This window comes from Corvus hawaiiensis, chromosome 23 (assembly GCF_020740725.1).
Source record: "Corvus hawaiiensis isolate bCorHaw1 chromosome 23, bCorHaw1.pri.cur, whole genome shotgun sequence".
NCBI lineage: Eukaryota > Metazoa > Chordata > Aves > Passeriformes > Corvidae > Corvus > Corvus hawaiiensis.
Genome location: NC_063235.1, coordinates 5830793 through 5856784, shown reverse-complemented (window position 1 = coordinate 5856784; position 25992 = coordinate 5830793). Strand labels below are relative to the sequence as shown.

Below are 25992 nucleotides of genomic sequence, written 5' to 3'. Positions count from 1 at the left end.
GCGCAGCGCCGGGGCCGGAAGTGCCGCGCCGGAAGCTCCGCCCCTCTCCGTGTGTGCGTGAGGGGGGAGCCCCCCCCGCCCGGCCCCGCGCGCCTCCGCGCATGCGCCGGGTTCCGCCGTCCCCTCAGGAATGCCGGCGGCGTGAGGGGAGCCGTGGGATCGGGGAATAAGCGATGTTGGAAGTGATGCCGTGAAGATGTTTTGCCTTTTCTTTTATACCTTTTTACAACTTCTGTATTCTCAGTGCTTTTTGCTTCCATTCTTGGACTTGTTTGTCAAGCTGAGAGACTCAACATTTTAGAAGCTTCGTAGCCAGGGATCAGTGTGCCCCAGAGCCCAAGGTGCTCTCCAGAACACATTCTGTAAACCAAGATAGAACCATCCAGGGGAAGGTTCCTTGGGGAGGGGGAGCTCACTCGAGCCTCTCCTTGGGGAATCTTTGATAGATCTGCTAATTAGAAAAACCTATAATGTTATACCCGATCTTTGGGGACACACTCGGCGGGGTGCATCTCGATGCATAGGACCTGGACGTGTGCACCTAAGGGTTCTTAAAATAAATACCAAAGTAAAATCCCTTTCCCCCTTCTAACCGTGTCTGACTCTTGATTTTAAGACCAGGGAAAGGCATCAGAAGAGACCAACTCATCCGCTCCATCAGCGCTGCCACTGTAGTGCCTAAACCGCATCACGCAGCGCCTCTAAACACGGTGACTCCACCGCTTCCCCAAGCATCCCCTTCCAATGTCTGACCGTGAATGAATTTTAATATCTACTTTGAGTCTCCCCTGTCTCAGCTTGAGGCCATTTCCTGTCGGTCAGCCCACTCTTCTCACAGTAGAAGAGACCGGCCCCACCTCACCACAAGCTCCTGTCAGGTGCATGTGGAGAGCGATGAGGTCCCCCTTGAGCCTCCATTTCTTCAAAGTAAACCCAGCTCCCCCAGCCGCTCCTCACAAGACACGTCCTTTCACCTCGCACAAGCCTTTGAGGGGCCCAGAACTGAACGCAGCACTGGAGGTGCGGCCTCACCAATGCGGCTTAAACAGAATCATAAAATCTAAAGCTGGAAGAGAACCGATGATGGCCTTGGGAGCGCGGGCGGGATTCGAACCGGCGACCAGACGGGAACCGCCGGCTGCAGGATTCGAACCGGCGACTTCAGGATTCGAACCGCCGGCTGCAGGATTCGAACCGGCGGCTGCAGGATTCGAACCGGCGGCTCCGCTTCTCGTGCCCGCGCCACATCGGTCCCGGGGGCCGATGGGAAAAAAGTGCCTCGGTGGAGGCACTGCGCATGCGCGCTCGGCTTTTCCGCCAGGCGGCGGCGCTGAGGCGCGGGAAGGGGCTGAGGGGGGACCGGGGACCCGGGACCCGGGACCCGGGACCCGGGACCCGGGACCCGGACCCGGACCCGGACCCGGACCCGGACCCGAGACTTTGGGCTGCCCGGCTCACAGCGCTGCCCTGAGGTACAGGGGTAGTGCTGCTGTGAGGGCTCAGCGTGTCCCTCCTGCCACTGTCACCCTGAGGGAGAGGCTGCGGTAGTGAGGGCTCAGCGTGTCCCCCCTGGCCTTCAGAGACCAGCAGGGCTTTGGCAGTGTCCTTGTGGGAGCTGAGGCTTCCTCTGCCTGCCCCTATGTTCCTGTGGAGCAGAGCCCACTCTGGGGATGAGCCCTTGGTGTCTCTGTCTTGGCTCTGTGCTGGAGGACAGGGCTTTGGAGAGGAGATGTGTGCAGGTGATGTCACACAGTGCTGAAAAAGGAAAGAAAAGAGCCTTAAGGCCTCTGATTATCAGAGCTTATGTGACTCCAGTTATGGCTTTGCAGAGCCATTAAACCCAGCAAAGTGGCACTGAGCAGCTTCTCTGTGTATTTTGAGGGACAAAGGTTTGCTGGTTCGTTTTTTCCTCTCTGTGGATCCGCCCTCAATTTTGCCCCTTCATGGACGATTCAAGTTTCTTTGCTGATGGGTTTGGGCAAGGAGCTGGACCTGGTGGCCCCTACTGGTCCCTTCCAACTTGAGATATTCCATGATTCTATAAATGCAAAACCCCTTTTGTGCAGGGGTTTCTGTTACTGTGGTGTGTAGAGGCAGCACTTCACTAGCACAGACACATTCCAGGCACCGCAGCTGCTTAAATTAGCATAAAACACGGCCTTCTATTAATATTTCGACAGTCAGAGCACGGGAAAGGGGAAGACAACAGCTTTTATAACTGGGGAGATTCCACATCTCCTCCAGCCTGTGCAGGAAAGAAGGGATTCTTATTTATCCGCCTCTCCCTGAGCTGTGAGAAGATGTCACCCCATGTTTGGGCACACGTGGCACTTGGTAGCCCCAGCTGGGACCGGCGGCTCTGAGTGGCTCCTTCTCAGCGGGATTGTGACGGGAGCAGACCCGGTTTTCCAGGTGGGATTGGGAAGCGGGTGTTTCCCAAGCACTCCTGAGGCCACGCTGCTGTGCCCAGCGTGGGGTTTCCTGCCCTCCAGGATCCTGCTCCCACCACGCTCTTGATGCCTTTTCGTGGTCTTAAAATCAAGAGTCATGCACGGTTAGAAGGGGAAAAGGGATTTTAATTTGGTATTTATTTTTAAGGATCCTTAGGTGCACACGTCCAGGTCCTATGCATCGAGATGCACCCACTGAGTGTGTCCCCAAAGATCGGGTATATCATTCTAGGTGTTACTAATTAGCAGATCTATCAAAGATTCCCCAATGAGAGGCTCAAGTGAGCCCCCCTCCCCAAGGAGCCTTCCCCTGGATGGCTCTATCTGAGTTTACAGAATGTGTTCTGGAGAGGACCTTGGGCTCTGGGGCACACTGATCCCTGGCTACGAAGCTTCTAAAATGTTGAGTCTCTCAGCTTGACAAACAAGGCCAAGAATGGAGGCAAAAATCACTAGGAATACAGAAGTTGTAAAAAGGTATAACAGGGGTATAAAACAAAAGGCAAACAATCTTCATGGCATCACTCTCAGTCCCGGAATGCCGTGCTCCAGCCGGGAGCGGGGAAGGGAACACCAGGCCAGGCCGGGGACAGCTCCTTCATTAACTGCCGTTCCACCGTGTGCTGGCGCTCCCGAGGGACAACGGGGCTTCCAGAGGGGGCCAGGGCGGGACGCACCAGTGTTTCCCACTGTGTTCTTCACCCAGGTCCCGCTCCCCAAATCCCGATCCCGATCCAGATCCCGATCCCGGTCCCGATCCCGGTCCCGATCCCGGTCCCGCCGCGGGCTCAGGGAAGCGGAACCCGTGGGAACCCCCCGGAGGACCGAACCACTGGCCGCTGGGGTGGGGGGGAAGGGGGGGAGCGGGCTGTACCACTGCGCTGGCAGGGTGGGATGCTGGCGTGGAAGGCTCCGCATGCACGTGCGGCCTGAGGGCCGGTCCAAGTGCCCCGGGGGGGGCCGGGGCGCACCAAAGGTGACTGGGGACGGTCGGTGCCCGCTCAGGGCGAGCCGCCCTCGGGCCGTACCAATGCCCAAGGGGGGTAGAAAGAGGGCTGTACCATAGGGTATGGGGGGGGGGGTTGTTATAAAAGCAGCGGGATGGAAGGAGCCGTTCTCCGCTGCATGGAGAAGGGGCACCTCCCACTAGAGCAGGTTGCTCAAGGTATTATCTAACCTGGCTTTGAGCAATTCCAGGGTCGAGGCATTCCACAACCTGCGCCAGTGCCTCGCCACGCTCACAGGGAGGCATTTCCTCCTAATACCCAACCTATATTGCTCCTTGTGCTACCACTACAGTTCCTGACGAAGGATCCCTTTCCGGCTTCCCTAGATGCCCCTCCAGACACTGGAAGCTGCTGCGACACCCTCACGCAGCCCTCCTTTCCCCAGCCATGCCCCCCACCTCCCCCCCCGCGGCGCCTCGAATGGACGCGCCCACCGCGCTGCCCCGGGGCGGGGGCGCGTGTGGGCGGACCGTACCACTCTGCCGGCCGTGGGTGTGAGGGGCGGGCCGTACCACGGGGCCGCGGGCGGGAGGGGGGGGGCGCGGCCTGTGCGCGAGGAGCCGTGTGGCGGCGCGCGGGCTCTCGGTGTCTCCGGCCGGACCGGGCCCAGCGCAGCCCCAGCCCCGTCACGGGCCCCGCCGCCCGCCCGCGACCCCGCCCGACCCCGCCCGGCCCCCGGCCCGCTCAATGCCCAGGGTGAGGGGGCAACCGGGGGGCTTCGGGGGAACGGAGGGGACGTGCGGAGGCTGGAGCCGCCGCCCCGGGAGCCGGGGAAGGGGGGGAATCCCGGGTGTTGCTTGGCGTGTTTGGAGGGGATTCCCTGCTCTGGGGGGGGGGGGGCTCTCTGATCTGGGGAGTCTCCTTAGGCCCTTGTGGGTGGTTTGGAGGGGCTTTTGTGCTCTGAGGGGCTGTTTTGGAGGGTCTCGGGGTTGTAGAAGGCTGAGGCGTTGATTTGGGGTGGGCTTGGCGGTCCAGGAGGCTCCCTCTGGGCTGAAGGGCTGGGTTTTGGGGGGGGGATTTGGGGGTCTACGAGGCTCTTTCTGGGCTGAGGGGCTGGTTCGTGGAGTCCTTCCTGTTCTGGAGGAAATTCCTGGCCTGTGGGGTTTGTTTGGGGGATCCTTTGGGGCTTTGAGAGCTCCCTGCGTGCGAGGAGGAGGTTTGGGGGTCGCTGCTCACCTTTGGGGTCCCTCCTCTGCTTGGGGGGGGCTGCACTGGGGGTCCCCCTGGGGCTGGTTGGGGACAGTGGCCCTGACCTGCAGCATTGGAGGGGTCCCTTCTACCTGCAGGGCTGGTTTGGGGGGTCCTCCCTCACCTGGGGGAGGGGCTGCGAGGAGTGAACCCCAAGGGAGGGAGTCCAAGCCCCCCCTTGCAGCCGGTTTTGGGGGGATGTTGAGGAAGGGAGGGCGTTTCCTGTAGGATTGAAACAGTGGGAGGACAAGGAGGCTGCAGGAGGGGTTGTACCTGGTTTTTGGGGGGGGTTCTACCTGGTTTGGGGGGCGTTTGGAGCGGGGTGTTTGAGGGGAGGGGTGTTACTTATTCCTGTGTGGATGGGGGACAAGTTTGAGAAAAGCTGAGGATTTTTTTAGAGGGGAAAGGGAAGCTTCGAGGCGGTCTGTAAAGAGTGAAGGGTTTTTTCTGTGTTTAGGGCTGGAAAATAGAGGGGGAAAGGCTGGGGAGGGTGACATTTCTCAGGCTGGAGGGGGGCAGATGGAGCAGGAAAGGAAGGGTGTCCAGGATGTGGTGGTTTTCCTGGGGTTGGAGTGGGGGCAGGGCTGCGAACGCCGGGGCCGGTTTGTCTGGATAAAGGGCTGCCCTGTGGGATTTGGGGCTGGAAGAGGGGGGAGCCGATGAATTCTAGGACAAGCAATGCCTCAGGAAAGCCCTGGCGTGGCCCAGGGTGCTGCGAGTGACCTGCGGGAAGGTCTGAGTCAGGGAGGGACGGATTAATTGGGAATGTCAGCTCGGGGCGTGCTGTGGGTGAGAAGGAGCTGAGCTTTGGGATTTGGGGCTTTGGAGCACAGGTGAGGAAGTGCTGGAAGTGGCCTCCCCTCAGTCGCATGATGGTTCCTGGGTGTGATTAGTCACGATCTGCATTTTCTCCCGGGGCAGTCTGTGCTCGCTGGTTTCGGGGCGAGGAGGAGGAGGAAGGCAGAAATTTGGCTTTGAAAGACTCCTGTATAAATGGAAACTCGCCTCAAAACTCCCCTAACGAACCAGGCAGGGTCTGACTCAGAACTGCAGTTAGGATTTAAAGGAGAGGGGAAAAAAAAAAAATTAAAAAAAAAAAGAGAAACCCACCAGTAGCAGCAGCCAGAAAACTCTGTCTCCTTATGACTCAACATGTAGAAATACTTGGATTTAATCAGCTCAAACTCAGCTGGAGTTAAGGTAGGAGTGTGGATGCACAGCCAGGAATGTGGATCTTACTCAGGGTCTAGTTGTGATTTTTTTTTTTCTTTAGCTACACCTCATAAACTTCAGTGAATGATTCCAGGCTGAATTCCCTGCAGAGATCCGTCCTTCTCTTGCACCCTGCAGTGCTCCAAGCTTTCTGTGCGTCAGGGCAGAGCTGAGGGTGCTTCCCTGACTCCTGCCTGGACTTTGACCCGCTCTGGAATTCCGGGTCTGTTACCTGTGGAGCGGTCTGGGAGGGAGAGCCAGGTGATTCATTGAAAAGCATGCTCCAGGAGGGTGATCCACAGCTGGAAAAGGTGTAGGGCAAGCAGGGAACTTCCTACAAGAGCATGGAGTGCCAGGACAAGGGGGAACGGCTTCACACTGACACAGAGTGGCTTTAGAGATGAGGGAAAGAATTCCTCCCTGTGAGGGTGAGGAGGGACTGGGGTGGAATTCCCAGAGAAGCTGTGGCTGTCCCATCCCTGGAAGTGTCCAAGGTTGGGTTGGAACAACCTGGGATGGTGGAAGGTGTCCCTGCCCACCTGAACCATCCTGAGATTTGTGTTTTGGTGTTGTGTATTTTGGCCGTGTTTTGGGAGGGCAACTCGTGTTGTCAGGGATGTTCCTGCGCTGGCAGAGAGCAGCTCGGTGCTGTCGGTGCCTCTGGATCAGTTTGACAGCTGGAGATTTGGAGCAGCTCAGTGTAAACATTGGAAATCAGCCCTGCTGGCTTGGAGGTTGCTCTTTTTGGGGCAGGTGAGCTGAAGCTGGATCAGCCTGGCAGCTCTTCAGGCTCTTATACAAGAGTATAAAACCCCTTTAGAGAGGCTTTGCTATCATCCCCTGGCTCGTTTTGCTGATTGTGAAGGGCTAAATGAGCCTGAAATCTCCTTTCCCAGCTCTAAGACCTCTCCAGGTTGGCTCCATTCGGGTCACTGTTACTTGTAGCTTTTTGTTGCCCCTTGTTTCTCTCTGTGCTGTGCTAAAAAGTTCAGTTCTTTGCTCTCTGCCCTGAAAACCGAGCTGTGCCCCGGAGAATGGGCTGTGGCTGGGAACAATCGGGACTTTGTGGCGGGCCAGTGACATTTATCAGTCAGCCCCAGGCTCAGTTGTCAGCCTGGCTTTAACTCCTCAGAGGAGCCAGCTCCACTTTCCCAGCAGAGGTGGATGGCAAACTCAAATTAGCGAGATGAGCGAGGTGCAAGTGACTCAACTCTGCAGCTTCTGTGTTTTCTGTGTGATTTTTGAAGTTGCTTTTAAGTCTTGCTTGACTTGTTAATGGGGTTTTGGTGTTGGGTTTGATATTTCAGCTGGAAGTGTGAGAATATTTAGTCTGAGTTGTTTGGGGGGAGCTGCTGATCAGGCAGGGCCTTGTTATCAAAGCCCAGCTTAGACAACTCAGCATTCTGATTTTTAACAAGGAGTTATTGATGTCGCAAACAAATTTCTGAAAGTAATTTTTGATTTTACTTGAATATAATTCTGTGGCTTAAACAAGATTGTAGCTTCATTTTTATTTATTTATTTTTTTTCTCAGCAGGGCCTTTTGCTTTTGACTTCAAACACTTTTAGCAACTTCGACTTCAAACACTTTCAGCAACTTTCAACTTTTTGGGCATGGAATGCAAATAACATTCAAATATATCCTCTAAAAGCTTAAGCGATGGGTGGGGAAGGTGTTTTTAAAAAAAAACCCCAGTGTCAGAACAGCACTTTAAGAGAGGGAAGAGCATAAAGCACCTTCCTGGAAGAATTATGGCAGTGTCCAGTTGCTTCCCAGTGCTTCCAGGGTGATTTCTGCATCCATTCCTGTTTAGGGATGGCAGCTCAACTTCCTGAGCTTTGCCGCAGGCCTGTCCTCCCCCTGAGCAGGTGACAATTGTCACCATTTCCTGACGTGTCACTTTCGAGCCGAGGAGGCTTCTTTCATCCATCCGGAGGTTTTTGTGTTCCTGCTCGGGCAGATCCGTATCTGCTGCGGCTTTTACACAGCTTTGGTGCGAAAGGAAACGAGTGAGTCACTCCCAGAGCTTGTCAGCGAACTGGGAGGGACTGGGAGGGAGCTGGGAAGGAGCTCCAGCCGCCCGCGGGGGTGGACAGGGTGGAACAGTGAAATTTTTTTGACCTCACCCCTCTCCGGGCACGTGTCAGTCTGAGCAGGCTTCCTTCAGAGAGGGTTTCCAAGGAGTTCATCCAAAACCATTTCGTTCCAGGGTTTTCCTCCATGTGCTGGGAGAGGTTATTTTAGAAAAGATCTTTTTTAGGTTCTTGCTGATTTGTGTTCTAAGTTTTAAGGCTTGTTTTGGAGGTCTCTGACTTCTTTCACTTGGGAAATGCTCCAGATGAAAGATTTTGGCAGTGGAGGGATCCAATGGGGGTCACTCAGTGGGGAATTTTCAGGAAGGGGAAGTGAAACCTGGCGTGGGCAGAGTGACAGAAAAAGGCCTGGCCTGATGGCAGGATGGCAAATTTGATGGGATCCACTGGTGGTGCTGATTTCACGTGTGGAAATGCCAGAGATGTTATGGAAGAGAAAAATCCAGCAGCTCACGAATTTAACGCTGAACGTGGATTCTCCCTTAGAGGAACAAAATGATTTGGGATGGCTCGAGGCCTTCCAAACACCCAAGTATCCTTTTTATTCCGAGTAACAAATTAGCAGGGAGTGCTGTGCATCCTGTGCCCTGGGGCATTTGGAAAGGGGATCCCAGTGACCTTTCCAGGGGGATCCGTGTTTTGCAATCCCTGGAAGCTGCAGCTGTTCCGAGCTGTTTCTCTCTCTCTCTCTCTCTCTCTCTGTCTCTGGGCAGCTCAGTTTTGGAGGAGCCGGTGGAACTGGGAATTCCTCATGGTGTGATTCCTTGTTTTTCATTTACCCTGGACTGGTGTTGGCTCAATCGAGGGCCACTGGCTCTGCTGGAATCTCTAATTTAGGAATCAATGCCACAGCAGCCCCTGGAGATGGAGGTCGTGGGTGTGTTGGCTTTTCACTTCCAGCCATCTCCAGAGTGCCTCCTGTCGAGCCAGGAATTCATTTCCCTGATCTCTCCTGATCAGTTATGACCTTGGTTGATTTATGCTGCTTAATGACTGCCCTTCCCATAGGTTTTCAGCTTATTTTTACCCATTCATGGGATTTTAAAGGAAATTCCTCTCAAATTTGCCTTGGATCAGGCTCTCCCTGGCCGTGGGTGAGGGGAGCCCAATCCTGGTGGCATCTCTGTGTGTGTTCAGCTACAGCTTCCCTAAATCCCTCCCACCTGCACAGATCGATAACCTCTCCATGCTGATTGATAACCATTCCCTGATAACACCACCAGGAGCTGCCTCCCAGGCACATCCTTTCAGCCCCAGGAGTGTTTATTCCCGGCTGTTTGTCCTGCTGGGTCTCTGCTTTTCCTCCTCCTCTTCCTCCTCTGCTTCCTCCTCGGATGTTCTGCTCCCTTTTCCAGGCCAGCCACGTCAAACACGCTGTCATTTTTTGGTTGCTCTCCATGTCCTAGCTCACTTTCTGCCTATAAAATCGGAAGGTTAATTGGCTGAAAAACGATTCCTTGTTTGCTGCTGTCCACAGACCTGGTTACAATTTATTGCCATCAGTTCTCTCGGGGTTTTGAAGTGTGAATTTATTTGGTAACATGGGGAGGGAGATTTTTAAAAAGTATTTACTTGGGGAAATTGGACGTTGTAGACAATAAGTTTTCATTTTCTTAATTAGAAGCCTGATTTTTCTTTTTAAACTTGATATTTGTCAGTAACCCAAACTTTTAAAATTCGACTTGCGTGCTACATCAACTCCTTATCCTGCTGGGAATAACTTTTTCAGGCTTAAATACAGTGCTTTACATTTTTAATCACTCCTGAGCTAGGAGCTAATTAAATGCTTCAGGAATATCCCTTTGGGAAGGGGAGCCGGTGTCATTCCCGTTTTTCAGAGGAGGTGAGCCACTCCAAAAGACTTGGCCAAGGTCACCAAGGAGTTGGTGACTCCTTGCCATGCTTAGGACACGTGGAAATGAGATATTCCACTTCTTCATGACCTGGTAAATTGTTTGTACAACCACCTTTTAAAATAATTGGGGTGAAATTCCCTCTTTGATTTGAAGTGTATCCAAAATGACCCTGATTTGATACCACTTCCAGGGCAAAAATAGCTCTGGATGAGGCTCTTCCAACCCAAATCTTGGAAAAGGAAATCTAGGAATGGAGTTTCTCCTTTCTCCTCATTTTGCCATTAAATTATTTATAAAAACCATTTTTATTCTCCTTAATTAAGTTCTAATTGGGCTTTCACCTCTAAGTTTTCTATGATCTATGAGAGAGCGAATTGATAAATGTAAGGACTTGAGTCTGATGTGTTTAGAGGGCACTCTCCCATCTGGGCTGAGGTTCCATCCTGTGGATAAAACATCCCAGGATTCATGGAGGAAATTTGTATTTCAGTCACTCAGAGCAGGAGCTGCGTTAAGGTCGGGGGAGGTGATTGAACACAGCTTTTCTCTTGCCTCTGGCAAGCTAATTAATACCATTTTTGGCACTGAAAGCTGTACTTTAAGGGAATAATTGCTGTTCTTTGGGTGATTTTTGACTTGATGGCAGTGGAAAAGGTAATTTCGTAGCGCTTAATTTGCCTGTTTGAAAGTGAGGATCTCATTAAACACTGAGCACTGCACAAGTTTGGGATGGGAACTCCGTGGGGGTGTGTTTTTCCCTAATTATCCTCACTCCACTGTGCCACGGTGACCTTTCCACTCCAGTTGCAGAAGTCTGTGACTTCTGCCTGCGGGGTGGGATTTGATCCATCTGATTTCGACCTTTTTTCCCCTCAAAAAAGGAGGTGTCAGCAGCGACTCCTTGGCTTCATTATTTTTGAAAGCACTGAAGAGCCACGTTGATAATTTAATATTTCGCTCCTGATTCGAGGTAGTTGGGGATAAGTCCATTTTCATCTCCCTAAATTTCATGGTTTGTTCCATCCTTCACTGCTGAAACATTTGTATTTTGAATTTTGGGTCTTCAAACTGGCTGCCTTTAAAGCCCAGGTCTGTAAATAGAGATAAGGCTGAGAATAACCAAAAGTTATTATGGTTATAACTGAAATAATTGAGAATAACTAAAAGTTATTGCAGCTAAATGACCATTTGGCCATCACTTTGATAGATTTCTGGGGGATACTTCAAGTTGGGTGAAATTTATCTGCTAGCAAGAGCTCAAAGACATGAAAAATTGATTATACTCTTATTATTTTTTTTTTATTCTGCTCTTACTTCTGCTCCTGCTGCTGGTTTTGTTCAGAAAATAGAGCCACAGCAGTGCTATTTTTTATATATTTGGGCTCCAGCCAAGCAGGTGGGGCTGTGCCCATGACATTTCCAAGTGTGTGCTTGGCTTTATGCTGTTCTCTGTTATTCCAGGACACCTGGTTGGGGGCACAGCGAGAATTCCATGTTCTTAGTGGCTCCAGGAGCAGGAATTACAACAAATCCCGAGAGAATATTCACAATATTTGGGATTAGGGCTCTCAGAACTTCTATTCATTTGGGGTTTTTTTCAGTGTTGGCCTTAATTTTGAGTTCCTCTGGGCGAGTCAATGATGGAAACAGAAACCACCAACGCTTTTCCCGCTGTTTTTCCCTGATTCCAGGTGTTCTGTTGGAGGATACTTGGCACATTTATGGCGATTCTGAGCGTCAGGGCAGACTTCTGCCAGGCCCAGCACAGCACCCTGGCTGCCAAGTGAGCTGAGGGGGCTCCCCACGGGTGTGCCAGAATTCCCTTTGCCTTGAAGACTCCGGGAACACAGCGGGACGCGCTCAAATTTATGGGATATCTCCTGCCCATTGGAAGCAGATTCCTGTCACTGACTCTGGCAGAACTCAGCGCCAGGAAAACGAAGTGGAGACAAAACCTGCCCTTACTTCCTTCGCCTCACCAGTGCCTAAATGTAGAACAGGCTGCCTAGTCTTGCATGTAGTCGGAATTTCGGGAGTCTGAAGGATACCACCCGCCAGGAATTGAGGATTCTGAAGCAAACCTGCTTTTCTAGGAGCAAAATCCCTGAGGAACAAACCCGTCAAAGCAAGCTCTGATCAATCCCAAGCATATTAGTGGTCTTTTTGATGTTTTCTGCTGTGAAACGTTTCCAAGGTCATTGATTTTTTTTTTCCCTCCCCTTTTATTTTTCTTCTTTTTTTTCTTTTCTTTTCTTTTTTTTTTTGGCCCCTCACACATTTTCTTTGCCATTATGAACCGTCCAGCCCCCGTGGAAATTACATACGAGAATCTGCGTTTCCTGATCACTCACAACCCAACCAATGCAACCCTCAGCAAGTTCATCGAGGTAAGGAGGCCAAAAAACAATTCCCAAATTCCTCAGAATTCCTGCTCAGGTGCTGACCAGTCCTTCCTCACCTCTGCTGCTCAGTGCTTTGCCTGTTACCTGAAATTAAAGGGTAAAATTTAAGGGGTTTTTGTCTTCATTATTCACATTCTCCTCACAGTACGAGGAGAGAAGCCACTGATGATTTTTTTCTAAGCCACTGATGATTTTTTTCTGAATTCTTGCATTTCTTGGCTTGAAAGAGCTTCAGTTTTGGGATACAAACACACCCCCCCTTACCATCAAGGATTTACTCCTTGGACAAGAGTAATGGGTTCAAACTGGAAAAGGGAAAATTTAGGTTAAATATCCAGGAAATTCCTCCCTGTGAGGGTGGTGAGGGGTTGGGATGGAATTCCCAGAGAGGCTGTGGCTGCCCCATCCTTGGAAGTGTCCGAGGCGAGGCTGGATGGGGCTTGGAGCAATCTGGGATAGGGGAAGGTGTCCCTGTCCCCTGGAACTGGATGGGCTTTAAGTTCCCTTCCCACCCAAACCATTCCATGATTCTGCTGTTCTTGTCCTGGTTTTTGAATATTCTGCGACTCCAGATGTTCTTTTTCATTGAACAATGGTTTTTGTTGGTTTTTAATAAACCAACCCCTTGCTCAGCTGTTGCTTTTCAAGAAGCAGGTAGGAGTTGGAACTGAGCTTTCTCTTCCCTCAGAGGATTAAATGCAAGACTCAAACAGAAGTTTAAATTTACAGGATGAGTTATCCAGCTCCTCTGTCCATCCCAGAACTGTCAGGGATTTCAGGTGCCAGAGCTGATCCATGAAAAGTGGCCTCTGCTGGGTCACCCTGCCAGAGGAGCCAAGTGCTGTGGGTCACGCTGTGACTGACATAGTGACATCTTAAATACAGCAAAATGCAATTTTCTGTGCGAGTGGCAGATGGGCTCAGCAGAGGAGCAGCAGCACAGTGGATTTCACATCTCTGTGCCCTTCTGGCTTCTCTCAAGAGGGCTTTTATCTGCTGTGTGCAGGTTTTTGTCATTCCAGAGGGATCCTGTCATCTCCAGCTGCTGCCTGAGTGTCCCTTCACGTGGGTCTGCTCAGATACCACTGCTCCATTTCCCTCACGGCCACGTTTTGTTTTTATTTCACCCCCGTTATTGAGAATTTTCTTCCCTTTTCAGGAGTCTCTCTCCAGTAGATACTCCTGTTAATTGTGAGGTGCAATAAGGATTCAGCTCAGACACCAGAGGAAATTCCTACTTGCTTTATGAACCTTCAGAGTGAACTGGAGCAACTTTTGTTTGATCCTCTGATTCTTTATCTGGCACCGAGTGCTACTTATAGTGCATTACCAGGAAGCTGGACTATGGTGGGGTGTGTGTTCTGTTCCTCCCTGCCTCCAAATGTCAACACTGGCTGAAGCAAACAGTCCCAGGCTTCTATTTAAAGAGGAGGAGAAGAAGCTGCTTGGAGGATTTAAGCAGCTATTTTAACTTTGCTTTTAAAATTGTAATTTTTTTCCCCCTCAGAGATGTTTCTCTTTTGTCCTCTCTCTTGTAACTCGTCCTCACAAACTTTATCTCTTGCTCCTTCCTTGGGCAGTCACCTCGGTGCATTGAAACTGTGGAAAATGTTGAGGTTTATAGCTGGTAAAATGAGATTTATAATTCATCAGTGCTCACATGTTTTCCTTTCCCTTCAAGGAGCTGAAGAAGTACGGGGTGACAACCTTGGTGCGAGTTTGTGATGCCACTTATGATCAAGCTCCAATCGAGAAAGAAGGAATCCAAGTTCTAGTGAGTTGCCTTTAAAACTGGCTAAAAATGTGAATTTTCATGTGTAGAACTTGTGGGAATCTCTTCATGCTTTGGGCAAGAGCTTGGGGCTGCTCCAGCTTGGCCAAAAGGAAAGTAAAGTAGCACCAGGTAAAGGTGGCTTTGGGAAACTCACTGGACCTTTGTGTATTTTTGGATTTGTTGGGATATTTTGTTTGCTTTTTTAGTGATTATTTTTGGTAAAATCTGGTGTTCAGCCCTGTGGTTGAAGCCTGGTTTGGTCCTTGTCTGTGGCCACGGCATTTTTTGGCTTTGCTGTTGGTTTTCTCAGGATGTGGATAAAATTTCCGTTCCTTGCTCTTACAGAAAGCTCCACTTTTGAGCCTGTAGGTGACACATTAATACAGATTTCTGTGGAATGGCTGCAGCAGGAGAGAGTCATGGAATCCTGGAATGTTTTGGGTCTGAAGGGATCTTAAAGCTCATCCATGCCAGGGGCAGGGACACCTCCCACTATCCCAGATTGCTCCAACCCAACCTTGGACACTTCCAGGGATGGAGCAGCCACAGCTTCTCTGGGAATTCCATCCCAACCCGTCCCCACCTTCCCAGGGAAGAATTCCTTCCCAAAATCCCATCAAACCCTGTCCTCCTGACCTCTGACTGGCACTTCCCAGTTCAGCAGGTGGAATTCCTTCCCTGCTTAATCACAGCTGCCATTGTGCAATGGTGTCTGACTGTTCCAGGGGAGGTTTTTTTAAGAGGTGTGTGCTCACCCTGAGCTTGCAGGCAGTGTTTTTCCAGGCAATACTTGGGAATTATTAGAGTGTGCCTGATATAATCAGTTTATTTTGCTGCAGTGAGTAACACTCGGGTGTTGTGAGGGCAGAAATTGCACCTCAACCTTCCTGCAGCTCTCCATTGCCTCTTGCTTTCCGTGGCTCAGCCGGAGGAAAACTCCTGCAGTTTTCCATGAGGAGAAAAAAACTTGTATCCTGGCGTATCAGTGAAAACTCCAGGTCAGTCAGGTTTCTTGGCTTCCAGCCCTGCAATGCTTTTATTCCAGTTCCAGGCAGCCACGTGAGCTTCAGTGTTGTTGGAAAAGTCGCTCCTTGCAGGGCTGCCCTCTGGAATTGCGTTTTTCCTCCTTCCAGAGTTCCAGAGCTGTCTGGGACTTGGACACGGAGGTGTTTTTGGACACACTGCTGTGAAACCTCTCCCTGGGATACTCCTCAGGCTGCCAGAGGTTGGAAGGATTAAATTGTGCTGCAGAATCCCTCTGAGCCCTAAGTTAAGCTGGGGCTTGGGAGAGAATTCCTGTGCCGGAGGGGAGATTCTTCCTGAGCTGGCATGGAATTCCCACCTTTTCCAGGCTGTGGGGCAGCTGCAGGAGCTGGGCAGTGCTCTGGAGCCTGTGTTTCTAAAATAATTCAAGGTTTTGGTTCTCAGGAAGCTTTCAAACCTCAATTTTGAACCGAAAGCTGCTCTTTGAGGAAGCTTTGCTAAAAAAACTGGAAATGGGGTTTCCTGCAGCTCTGCCCTGCTGTGGAGCCTCTCACTTTGAGCAGAATCTCCTGTCTGAAGACATTTCCCTCAGCCTAAAAAGCCTCAGCACACTGCTCCAGGAGGGAGATCAATCCAGCTACTCTTCCCCATGAATTCCTGCTTTTTTTTTCTCCCAGGCAGAGCCCTGTCACTGCTCAGAAATGGGATCGAGTTACCCCCGGCTGAGAAAACACCTTGCTATTTAAAGCTAATATTTGCCTGTAAAAAAGAACATTAAAGATTAAAACCGCAGCCTGGGGGTGATCAGTGCCTCTTTTAGCACCATTTAATGTCTTTTTTTTTTACCCTGCTGAGGTCAAAAACTCAGTGAAACCCCCGAAAATGAGAGTGTTTTGGCAAAGCTGGGAGTTGGATCACGGGTAGAACGTGGCGGCTCCGGAGCTTTTTTCCAGATGGCAGAGTGAGAAAGTAGGGAATGAGCTGTTCCCTGGGTGCAGCAGGAATACTATTGCCTGCACGTGTTTGTCAGCAGGGCTGGGATCCAGGAGCTGGGCATGGATTTAGTTCCTGTGGGCTGGGTTCGTGTGGCAAGGCTCAGAACACAAATGGGACCGTCAGGAAAACCGGGAGGGATTTTTATTCCTGGGAGGATTTTTTTGGCAACCAGAGGGGTTGTGGTGGCTTTGTTCATCTTCAGGATCGAAGGGATATTTCCTTGTCCTCCTTCTTTCACTCCTTGATTTATTGGATCGGATTTTCTTGACCCTCTGTGCCCCTCAAGAGCTGCCACCAGGATGCCACAGGCAGGTGGAAGTGCCCCGTTGGAGGTGGGAATTCCTTGCCATGCGATTCCAGGCTGGAAGTGGAAGCTGTGGGCTCATCCTGCACAGATTCAGGCCAGCTCTGGGAGCTCCTAATTCCAGTATTTTTGAAGAAAAGGTTCTTTGTCACCTCAAAGTTCTGTCGCTTCTTCACCACCTGGAGCCAGGGCAGACCTGGAGCTGTTGGGCTGTTCCAGAAAAAGGGAAAAGAGGATAAATCCCTTTCCTTTCCTGCCTCTCCCCCCTTCCCACTGCTGCAGGGAGAGCTGTGTTTTCCCTTTGTGCAATCCTGGTTATTAATCACTGTTTTCATTGTGCAGCTCAGAAATGGCTTTTCTGTCCTGTCCAGCAGGAATCCAGGGGTGGCAGAACTCGGAATAAGGAAAAAATTCCTGCAAAACTCTGCTGCAATTCCTTCCCTGGTGCCAGAATTATTCTTGTTCCTCATTCTGGACTGTGTTTTAGCAGCTCTGGGATCAGCTGGGGTTGACTCAGGCCAGCCCAGGAGTTGTGTGAATATGAAGGAAAAGATTTAATTTAATTTATACACAGAAATCCCGTTTCAAAAGCAGCATCCTGCAGTCTGTACCTCTCTTCCTGGGACAGGGGGTGCCACAGCCCTAAAATAATCCAGGCAGCACTGTGGGGTTGAGTGGAAAATCCCATAAAAGCCTTTTATTAGAAAGAACAAGTTTTACTTGCTGATCTTATTCCTGTGGCCTTTTACTTTGCTGTGTTGTCCCAGATATTTTTAATTTTCCAAGTACTTTAACAAAGGAGTTCTCTGCACTCTTCAGGCTTGGAGAATTCATCCCATATAAAGTTATTTCAGTATTTTTGGGGGTTTTGTAGCTCTCAGACTCATTCCCACTTTGCAGCACATTGCTGAGCTGTTGTTTGTTCTTCAGGAAGTGTTGAAGTGCATCTCAGAATGAAAACTCCGGTGGTTTTCGGGTTTCAGAGAATATTATTAAATCAGAACCTGTTCTTAAAGTGCTCCAGGAAAGGGTTGTTTGTGCCTGATGAGGGGAGAGGGCTCCTTTCAAAGCAATTTCCTTCCATTTCCAGAGCTTGTGGAATAGTCCAGGAGTTTTTGTGGTAAAATACATCACCATCATCTAAAGAAAAGTGCTAAATAACTACAAAATACTGGGTTTTTTCCCCCCCTTTACATCCTTTCTCCAGCACTCCCCACATCCAAAAGGATTATAAACTGTGGGATGTTGTGCTTGGGCCTGCAAGGAAAGATGTGGAGCACAAATTCCAGGAGAGTTGTGTGTCCTCAGGAAAATGGGAAGCTGCTTCCATGGCATTTTTGATTGTTGATATTAAATGTGGCCTGGATTTACTGCTGGCTGCAAAAATGTGGCTTTTAGCCATTATTTAAACACCTTTCTGCTTGTGAATGTGGGTTTTTTTTTTCAAATTAAAACCATCCAGGTGATTGGTAACTCCCTGATTCCCAGCAGCTGGAGGAGCTGCTCCATTGGAACTGGGAATTTTTAGGAACAGCTTCTCCTCCACAGAGCCTGAAGCACAAATAGGATTTCAGAAGGAACTCTGCAGAGTTCTCCTCTCTCCCGTGTTTATTTGAAAACACCTATTGATTTTCACATCTTTTTTAATAAAATGGGATTTCAAGGGCAGCTATTTTTTCTAAAAAAATCCTTCATTGCAGAGGAGTTCGTGTGGGGTTTATTGCAGAGTGCAGTTAAATGGTTGTTAAACATTTAATGTTGCATTATAATATCGACCTACAAACTCCTGTGCCACCAGAAAAACACCCCCAGAACTGTGTTTATTATGCCTTTTTTTTTTTTTTTTTTCCCACTAAATCCAGGATTCTTCTCCCACTGCTGGAGGTTGTGGATTTCATGGAATTTTTTTCCCCCCCCTCAGGATTGGCCGTTTGATGATGGAGCACCACCCCCAAGTCAGATCGTGGAGGACTGGCTGAACCTTTTGAAAACCAAATTTCGGGAGGAGCCTGGATGCTGTGTGGCTGTTCACTGTGTGGCAGGCTTGGGAAGGTCAGTGCTCTGCTCTCCTGGCTCTAAATGGGATTAAGATGTCATTTCTTTTGCAGCTAGGTGTTTAACAAACCCCAATTTCTCTGTTTTCTCCCAAATAATTTAAGCCAACAAGCTCAAATTTGTGTCATTAAAGCAGCAGGGACTTAGTGCAGCTTAAAAATACTCAGTGATTTCAGAACTCTGATCAAAAACCTTGGAGAGATGGGTCAGAACACTTCTGTCAATCATGAATTCAGTAATTTAAGAATATTATAAAATCATTAATTTAAAAGTGTTAGGAATTCATTAATTTAAAAGTATTTGTGCTAAAACAATAAACACTTCTGTGCTACTTCACATAAGTAGAATACATTTTTAATACGTTTTTGTTTTATTTCCTTCTCTTTTCCACTGATAAACTATCCTGTGGAAATTAAAAAAAAAAAAGCCATTTAGGAGCACTAATTTAATTACTTTTCTTCCTCTCAAGTGGCTTCCCTTCAGTTTGGAGAAGTCAGCCTGGTGTTTCTTCCTCACCACTCCAGCTTTGAGGAAGAACCTTTCAAGATTTAAAAAAAAAAATGCTGCAATTCCCAAATGGAATCCCTGGATGTTGTATTTATCCTGGGGGATAAACGGAATTGAAGTGTTGGTGCTGTTCCAGTGTGGCATTAATTAACATCTTGAAGGAGTGGAAAACAAAGATTAAAGAGTGGGGAGTGCATCAAGTTCTTAAATTCCCACCTCTGCAAGAGAAGAGAGGAGGAGATGAGGAGCCAGAGGGAGAAATGGCCAATATTTCATGGCACAGGAGCCATTAACATTTGTTTTCCCATTTGGGCTCTGGTTTTATCCAAGGAACATCTTCAGGACCTGGCCACATGTGGCTCGAGTGGTTTTTCCAGAGGTTTCTCCTCTCTTGTGTCACCTCCACACCTCAAATCCATCTGCTCCTTCCACAGGGCCCTTTCCCTGCTGCTCTCAGGCACAGGGAAAAGCAGGAGCTGCACAGAAATCCTGGGTTAATCCAGAAAATTGGTTGCCTGCAGTGGGGAACTGAGTTCAGGCCTAGAAAAGAGACAGCGATTTTATTTCGATTTTATTTCGATTTTATTTCGATTTTATTTCGATTTTATTTCGATTTTATTTCGATTTTATTTCGATTTTATTTCGATTTTTCCTATTTTTTTCCTATTTTTTTCCTATTTTTTTCCTATTTTTTTCCTATTTTTTCCGATTTTTTCCAATTTTTTCCGATTTTTTCCGATTTTTTTCCTATTTTTTTCCTATTTTTTTCCTATTTTTTTCCTATTTTTTTCCTATTTTTTTTCCTATTTTTTTTCCTGTTTTTTTCCTGTTTTTTCCTGTTTTTTCCTGTTTTTTTCCTGTTTTTTTCCTGTTTTTTTCCTGTTTTTTTCCTGTTTTTTTCCTGTTTTTTCCTGTTTTTCCCTAGTTTTTCCCTAGTTTTTCCCTAGTTTTTCCCTAGTTTTTCCCTAGTTTTTCCCTAGTTTTTCCCTAGTTTTTCCCTAGTTTTTCCCTAGTTTTTCCCTAGTTTTTCTCTAGTTTTTTCCAGTTTTTTCCAGTTTTTTCCAGTTTTTTCCAGTTTTTTCCAGTTTTTTCCAGTTTTTCCCTGTTTGTTTTTCCCTGTTCTCTTTTAGTCTCTCCTATTCTCTTTTAGTCTATTGTATTTCATTCAAGTGCCCTTAGAGTTTCAAATTCACACTTGGCAAGTGAATAATTGTATTTATGCAGGTGCAGGGTGATAGTGGGAGTCATTCCTCCTGAATTTTGTTATTTTACCCCCATGAATTGTCCAATTCCTGGCACCTCTTTAATCCTTTTTTACTCCACCCTTAGAGGTGCCTGTTGCCCTGTGGGGTGAACATCAATCCAGGAGAAAATCAGTGTATTCTGGGATTCTTGCTTGTTAAAACCACTTTTTTTTTCCACTTAACTGACTTCCAAAATGAAGATCCCAAAGCAGAAAATTCTCTTTATTCCCGTTTCTTTACAGAATGTACTTTAAAAAATAAATATGTGAATATATATGAAGCCGTGTGTTCATAGCTCTGCCTCTGTACAGCTCAATCCACGCTGTAAAAGGCATTCAAGAAGATGTTAAAAAGCAGAAAATCAGGTTCAAGTGAGATAAAAAAGCATAAAAATCCAGAATTATTATCTCACACCCCAACCACTAAAGAGCTGCTATTGATTTTTATTTCCTTTGGAAGCAGAACTCCCTTCCAAAAAGTCATTTTACATCAGGCAAACTCCTTCCTGTGGGTAATACTCCAAGAAAAAAACCCTTCAGCTGCTTGTTGGGAGAGGAATTTGATGAATTTTGAAGGGTTCAATTTATTGTTTCTGTGGATCTTCCTTAAATACTGATTTTTTCCTGCAGGGCTCCTGTTCTGGTTGCACTTGCTCTCATTGAATGTGGAATGAAGTATGAGGATGCAGTTCAGTTTATAAGGCAGTAAGTGAAAATTCCCATTTTTTTGCTTCTTTTCCCCAGGAATCTTTCATTCCAGTGGTTTTGACAGGCCTGTTAAGGAAGAGATTTGGGGTTTTTTAGGAGTTTTAGCCTGAAATAATGGCATGGCTTTGCCATAAATCTGAGCTTCGTGCCTTTCCCTCTCTTCAGAGGGGAGGATTCTCAGGTGATTTTTCTCTTTCTGTTTAAAATCTGGATTTAAATGTGAAGAAAAACCTTAAGTATTTTGATTTTTGTGAGGTAAAAGTGCTGAGAATGGGGCTGTAAAAGTTAATTCTAATTAATGAGGATTAACAGGTGATCTCTCTTTAAAATCTGGGTTTAAATGTGAAGAAAAACCTCAAAAATTTTGATTTTGGTGAGGTAAAAGTGTCAAGGATGGGGCTGTAAAAGTTAATTCTAATTAATGAGGATTAGCAGGTCATCTCTTTCCTTAAAATCTGGGTTTAAATGTGAAGAAAAACCTCAAAAATTTTGATTTTTGTGAGGTAAAAGTGCTGAGAATGGGGCTGTAAAAATTAATTCTAATTAATGAAGATTAACAGGTGATCTTCCCCACTTTCTCCTTGAAATCTGGGTTTAAATGTGAAGAAAACGCTCAAAAATTTTGATTTTTGAGGTAAAAATGTCTAGGATGGGACTATAAAAATTGCTGGTAATTAGTGAGGATTAACAGGTGATCTCTCTTCTTAAATTCTGGGTTTAAATGTGAAGAAAAGCCTCAAAAATTTTGATTTTTGTGAGGTAGAAGTGCTGAGAATGGGGCTGTAAAAATTAATTCTAATTAATGAGGATTAACAGGTGATCTCTCTTTAAAATCTGGGTTTAAATGTGAAGAAAAACCTCAAATATTTGGATTTTTGTGAGGTAAAAAGGTCTAGGCTGGAGCAGTAAAAATTGCTAATTAATGAAGATTATTGGGTGATCTCTCTCCTTAAATTCTGGATTTGAATGTTAAGAAAAGGCTCAAAAATTTTGATTTTTGTGAGGTAAAAATGTCAAAAATGGGACTATAAAAATTGCTGCTGATTAATGAGGATTAGCAGGTGATCTCTCTCTTTAAAATCTGGGTTTAAATGTGAAGAAAAGCCTCAAAAATTTTGATTTTTGTGAGGTAAAAGTGCTGAGAATGGGGCTGTAAAAATTAATTCTAATTAATGAGGATTAGCAGGTGATCTCTCTTTAAAATCTGGGTTTAAATGTGAAGAAAAACCTCAAATATTTGGATTTTTGTGAGGTAAAAAGGTCTAGGCTGGAGCAGTAAAAATTGCTAATTAATGAAGATTATTGGGTGATCTCTCTCCTTAAATTCTGGATTTGAATGTTAAGAAAAGGCTCAAAAATTTTGATTTTTGTGAGGTAAAAATGTCAAAAATGGGACTATAAAAATTGCTGCTGATTAATGAGGATTAGCAGGTGATCTCTCTCTTTAAAATCTGGGTTTAAATGTGAAGAAAAGCCTCAAAAATTTTGATTTTTGTGAGGTAAAAGTGCTGAGAATGGGGCTGTAAAAATTAATTCTAATTAATGAGGATTAGCAGGTGATCTCTCTCTTTAAAATCTTGGCTTAAATGTGAAGTAAAGCCTCAAAAATTTTGATTTTTGTGAGGTAAAAGTGCTGAGAATGGGGCTGTAAAAATTAATTCTAATTAATGAGGATTAACAGGTGATCTCTCTTTAAAATCTGGGTTTAAATGTGAAGTAAAGCCTCAAAAATTTGGATTTTTGTGAGGTAGAAGTGTCAAGGATGGGGCTGTAAAAATTAATTCTAATTAATGAGGATTAACAGGTGATCTCTCTTTAAAATCTGGGTTTAAATGTGAAGAAAAACCTCAAATATTTGGATTTTTGTGAGGTAAAAAGGTCTAGGCTGGAGCAGTAAAAATTGCTAATTAATGAAGATTATTGGGTGATCTCTCTCCTTAAATTCTGGATTTGAATGTTAAGAAAAGGCTCAAAAATTTTGATTTTTGTGAGGTAAAAATGTCAAAAATGAGACTGTAAAAATTACTTTTAATTAATAAAAATACAAATTAAATTCTGGGGGGGGGGGTGTCGAGCCAACAAACAGAGGAGCTCAGCATTCCCAGGGGAATTTTGGGGGCACATTCCCATCTTGGGGAGAAAAACCTGGGGCAGGATGAATTCAGTGACAACATCCCTGGAAATGAAGCTCAGCAGGTGAGATTTCTGTGGAGGGAGCTTTGCCACGAAGCAATTCCAGCTTTTCCTGGCTTCCCAGGGTCTCCAGTTTTCCTTGGATTGCTGGCAACAGATTTTCCTGCCTTTTTGGAAATTCTTTTTTTTTTTTCCCTTTATCTCTTTGTCTCTTTTAGCTGATAAGCAGCACCTGGGGAGGGTGACCTTGATGTTGTTCCTTAACTACTGCAAGGCATGGGAATAAAATCTCCCTTTAAAAAAAAAAAAAAGCTGGAATTAGATCAGGATATTCCCCTGGAATATTGTGCTGGTTTATCCCCCCTCTCCCAAGCCACGAATTCCAGCCAAAATTCTGCTTTTTCGAGCTAAAAAACCTCATTAAAACAACAAATAATCTGCCTGAAGTGAGCGAAGTGGTGCTTTTTCCATTGATATCCTCCTTCCTTGTGTTTTTTTAGGAAAAGGAGGGGAGCTTTCAATTCCAAACAGCTGCTTTATCTGGAGAAATACCGGCCTAAGATGCGATTACGCTTCAAAGATGCCAACGGTCACTGCTGTGTTCAATAAATAAACAAACAAAAAGATCTCAAAAGGAAGGCAGAAGTGAGCAGGGGGCTCTTCTCTGGACTCTTGGCACCTGGAAATGTGAATCTGGAATCAAAACAAAACGTCATCAAATTAACGGTGGAGTCAGTGCTCCTCAACCTGTGTCCTAAAAAATAATAATAATAAAAAAAAATGGGTGATGATGATTGAGAGGAAAAAAAAAACCAACCCAAAATTAAAAAAATATAATAATAATAATAATAATAATAAAACCCAATTAAGAGAAACATTTCAGTGAAGGATTGTTTTCTCCTTACGCTGCAATCTGCGAGGAGAAAAGCAGTTTCTGACCCTTCTGTATTTTTAACTTTTTAAGAAAAGAAATAAAGTCAACTTTATGTCTGAGGAAAAGCAGCAGAGCATTGGCTTGTGCAGGGAGTATTTTCTTGAGGAAAGCACCCCCCAGTCAGGGCCTGAGCCATGAATTCCTCTTTAAACTCTTGGAAAAGGAGGTTTTTTTTGGTTTTAACCTGGCAGAGACACGAGGAGGAGCCTTTGTGGCTGGCTGGGAACAGCCTTAAGCCCCTTTTTGGGCACATCCCAGGGGATTGGGTGATGTCTGTGCTGGGTGTTTCCCATGGAATTCTGACTCCTGGGGGGCTTGAACAGAAACCTCACTGCCTAAACCCTCTGGTGATTCTACTTTTGAGAGTGTGTGAGATTCTCTGTGTGTGTCAGTCTTGATTTTTTTTTCCAAAGAATTTGGCTGAAATGTTAATTACTCCCTTTCTGTTGCTAGACAGAAAATCCATCCTGGCACAGGACTGATGTTCCAAAGTGTCCTGGGTGAGCAAGGGGCGATTCAGACAAGGACTTAAAATTAATTTCTCTGTCAAAAAGATGGAAAAGGCTTTTTTTTTTTTTTTTTTTTTTTTTTTTTTTTGCTGCTGCTATCCACATTCCCTGCCTTGCTGAGCGCAGGAAATTGGGATTTGGGGCCAGGTGTGAGGGAAAAATGAGGGGGGATTTTCTCAACTGAACCACTGATTGCCTTCTTCTTTTTTATTGGGGTCTTTGGGAGGGAGAATCCCTAATTGCACCCCAAAATCCTGGCACCCTTCATCAGCAAACCCTAACAACTCGGATTTTTGGAGATCTTTTTGTGGGGCTGCCAGGGAACCAATTAAGGGATTTTAGGAGCAATTTTAGCCAGGCTGCTTCTACCAAACACACTTTTTGTAGTGCCCTGCCTCAGGGGTGACCTTGTGCACCTTCTCCTGGATGTTTTTCCATAATATCCAGCCTTGGAAGGGTTTGGATCCAGGTTTAGGACTCTGTTCCCTTGGGATATTTTGCTGTTGTTCTGTACCTGCAGCAGGTGTGGCCTCGTACCCATCCTCCCTTCCCAGGATTTCTCCCTCTTCCAGACTCCTGCACGAACCTTTCCAGAGCACAGGGAATGGACTTTTGCAATTCCAATCCTTGGGAGAGCTTTTAGAAATTTAAGCAGAAAATGTCAGTACTTGTCAAGCCCCTCAGGTGAGGTCCCCAGCCCCCGGTGCTGTGGTTGTGCTGAATTCCCTCCTCCCTGTGGAATATTCCTGAGTCTTTCCATGGATCGAGGAGGGCTGGGAGTGTTTGTGGTGTGGATGCTGCCCTGAGGAATGGCCCGAGCCCAGGTGGGAGGGAAATGGTGCTGAAATCACCCACTTCTGGCCTTTACCTTCCCCTCCTGCACTCCCAGCCTGAAGTTCCACCTTTCTGCAAATAAAAAAATGGATATTTTTTTTTTTTTTTTAGCAAAAGGAATCCTGCTTTAAAACCAATTTGACAAATGAAGTCAGATTGGAGGGGAAGGTGCTGAGCTGGATGGAAAACCCCAACCCCAACTCCTCCTGAAGAACAATAAAACAGATTTTAAAGGCTCTCTGTATAACTTTGCATTCTTCCCCCTCCTCCCCTAATTCCCCTCTTGATTATAATGTACTAATTATCATCTCCAGCCTTAATTTGAGGGGGAAACAGTGAAGAAATGCAGATTGTCACAGTGTGGGGCTGTCACTGTGCCCCCCTATGTCCCACAGGCACAACTCCTGGCTCAGCCCTTGAACGTGGTGCAATAAAGTTCTTGCAGTAAAATCTCTTTTTCCTCTGCCTCTCGATGCTTTTATTGCAGCTCATTAATGGGGAATAATCACCTTTAATTAGGTTTAATTATCTCCACGAGTCGTGGTTTGGAATTGCTGCTGGAAAAAGCTGTTTTTAACAGGGAAATAGGAACAATTCTTTTCCTTTCTTCCTTTATCTTTTTAAAAATTTAAAAAAAAAGGTGTAAACTTACCTTGAAACAAACCAAACAACAGCTCTGACCTTTCCCAAGAGCTGTTGCCAAAACTTTTCTGGACACCTGGCAGCACCTGAATGGGGGGATTGTTTTGGGGTGACAATAGGGGAAATTTGGGATCCTGGATCCCAATATTTTCCTTAGCAC

At 46.8% G+C, this 25992-nt stretch overlaps 1 protein-coding gene across 1 annotated transcript; it reads left to right on the top strand.

The window, feature by feature from the left end:
- Positions 1-4087: 4087 nt before the first annotated feature.
- Positions 4088-25644, top strand: PTP4A2 (protein tyrosine phosphatase 4A2). Its single transcript, XM_048327004.1, has 6 exons — positions 4088-4153; positions 11499-12194; positions 13891-13983; positions 18189-18319; positions 20703-20777; positions 23414-25644. The coding sequence occupies exons 2-6, from the start codon at positions 12099-12101 to the stop codon at positions 23520-23522; spliced, it is 504 nt and encodes a 167-aa protein (XP_048182961.1). The 5' UTR covers positions 4088-4153; positions 11499-12098; the 3' UTR covers positions 23523-25644.
- The last annotated feature ends 348 nt before the right edge of the window (positions 25645-25992 follow it).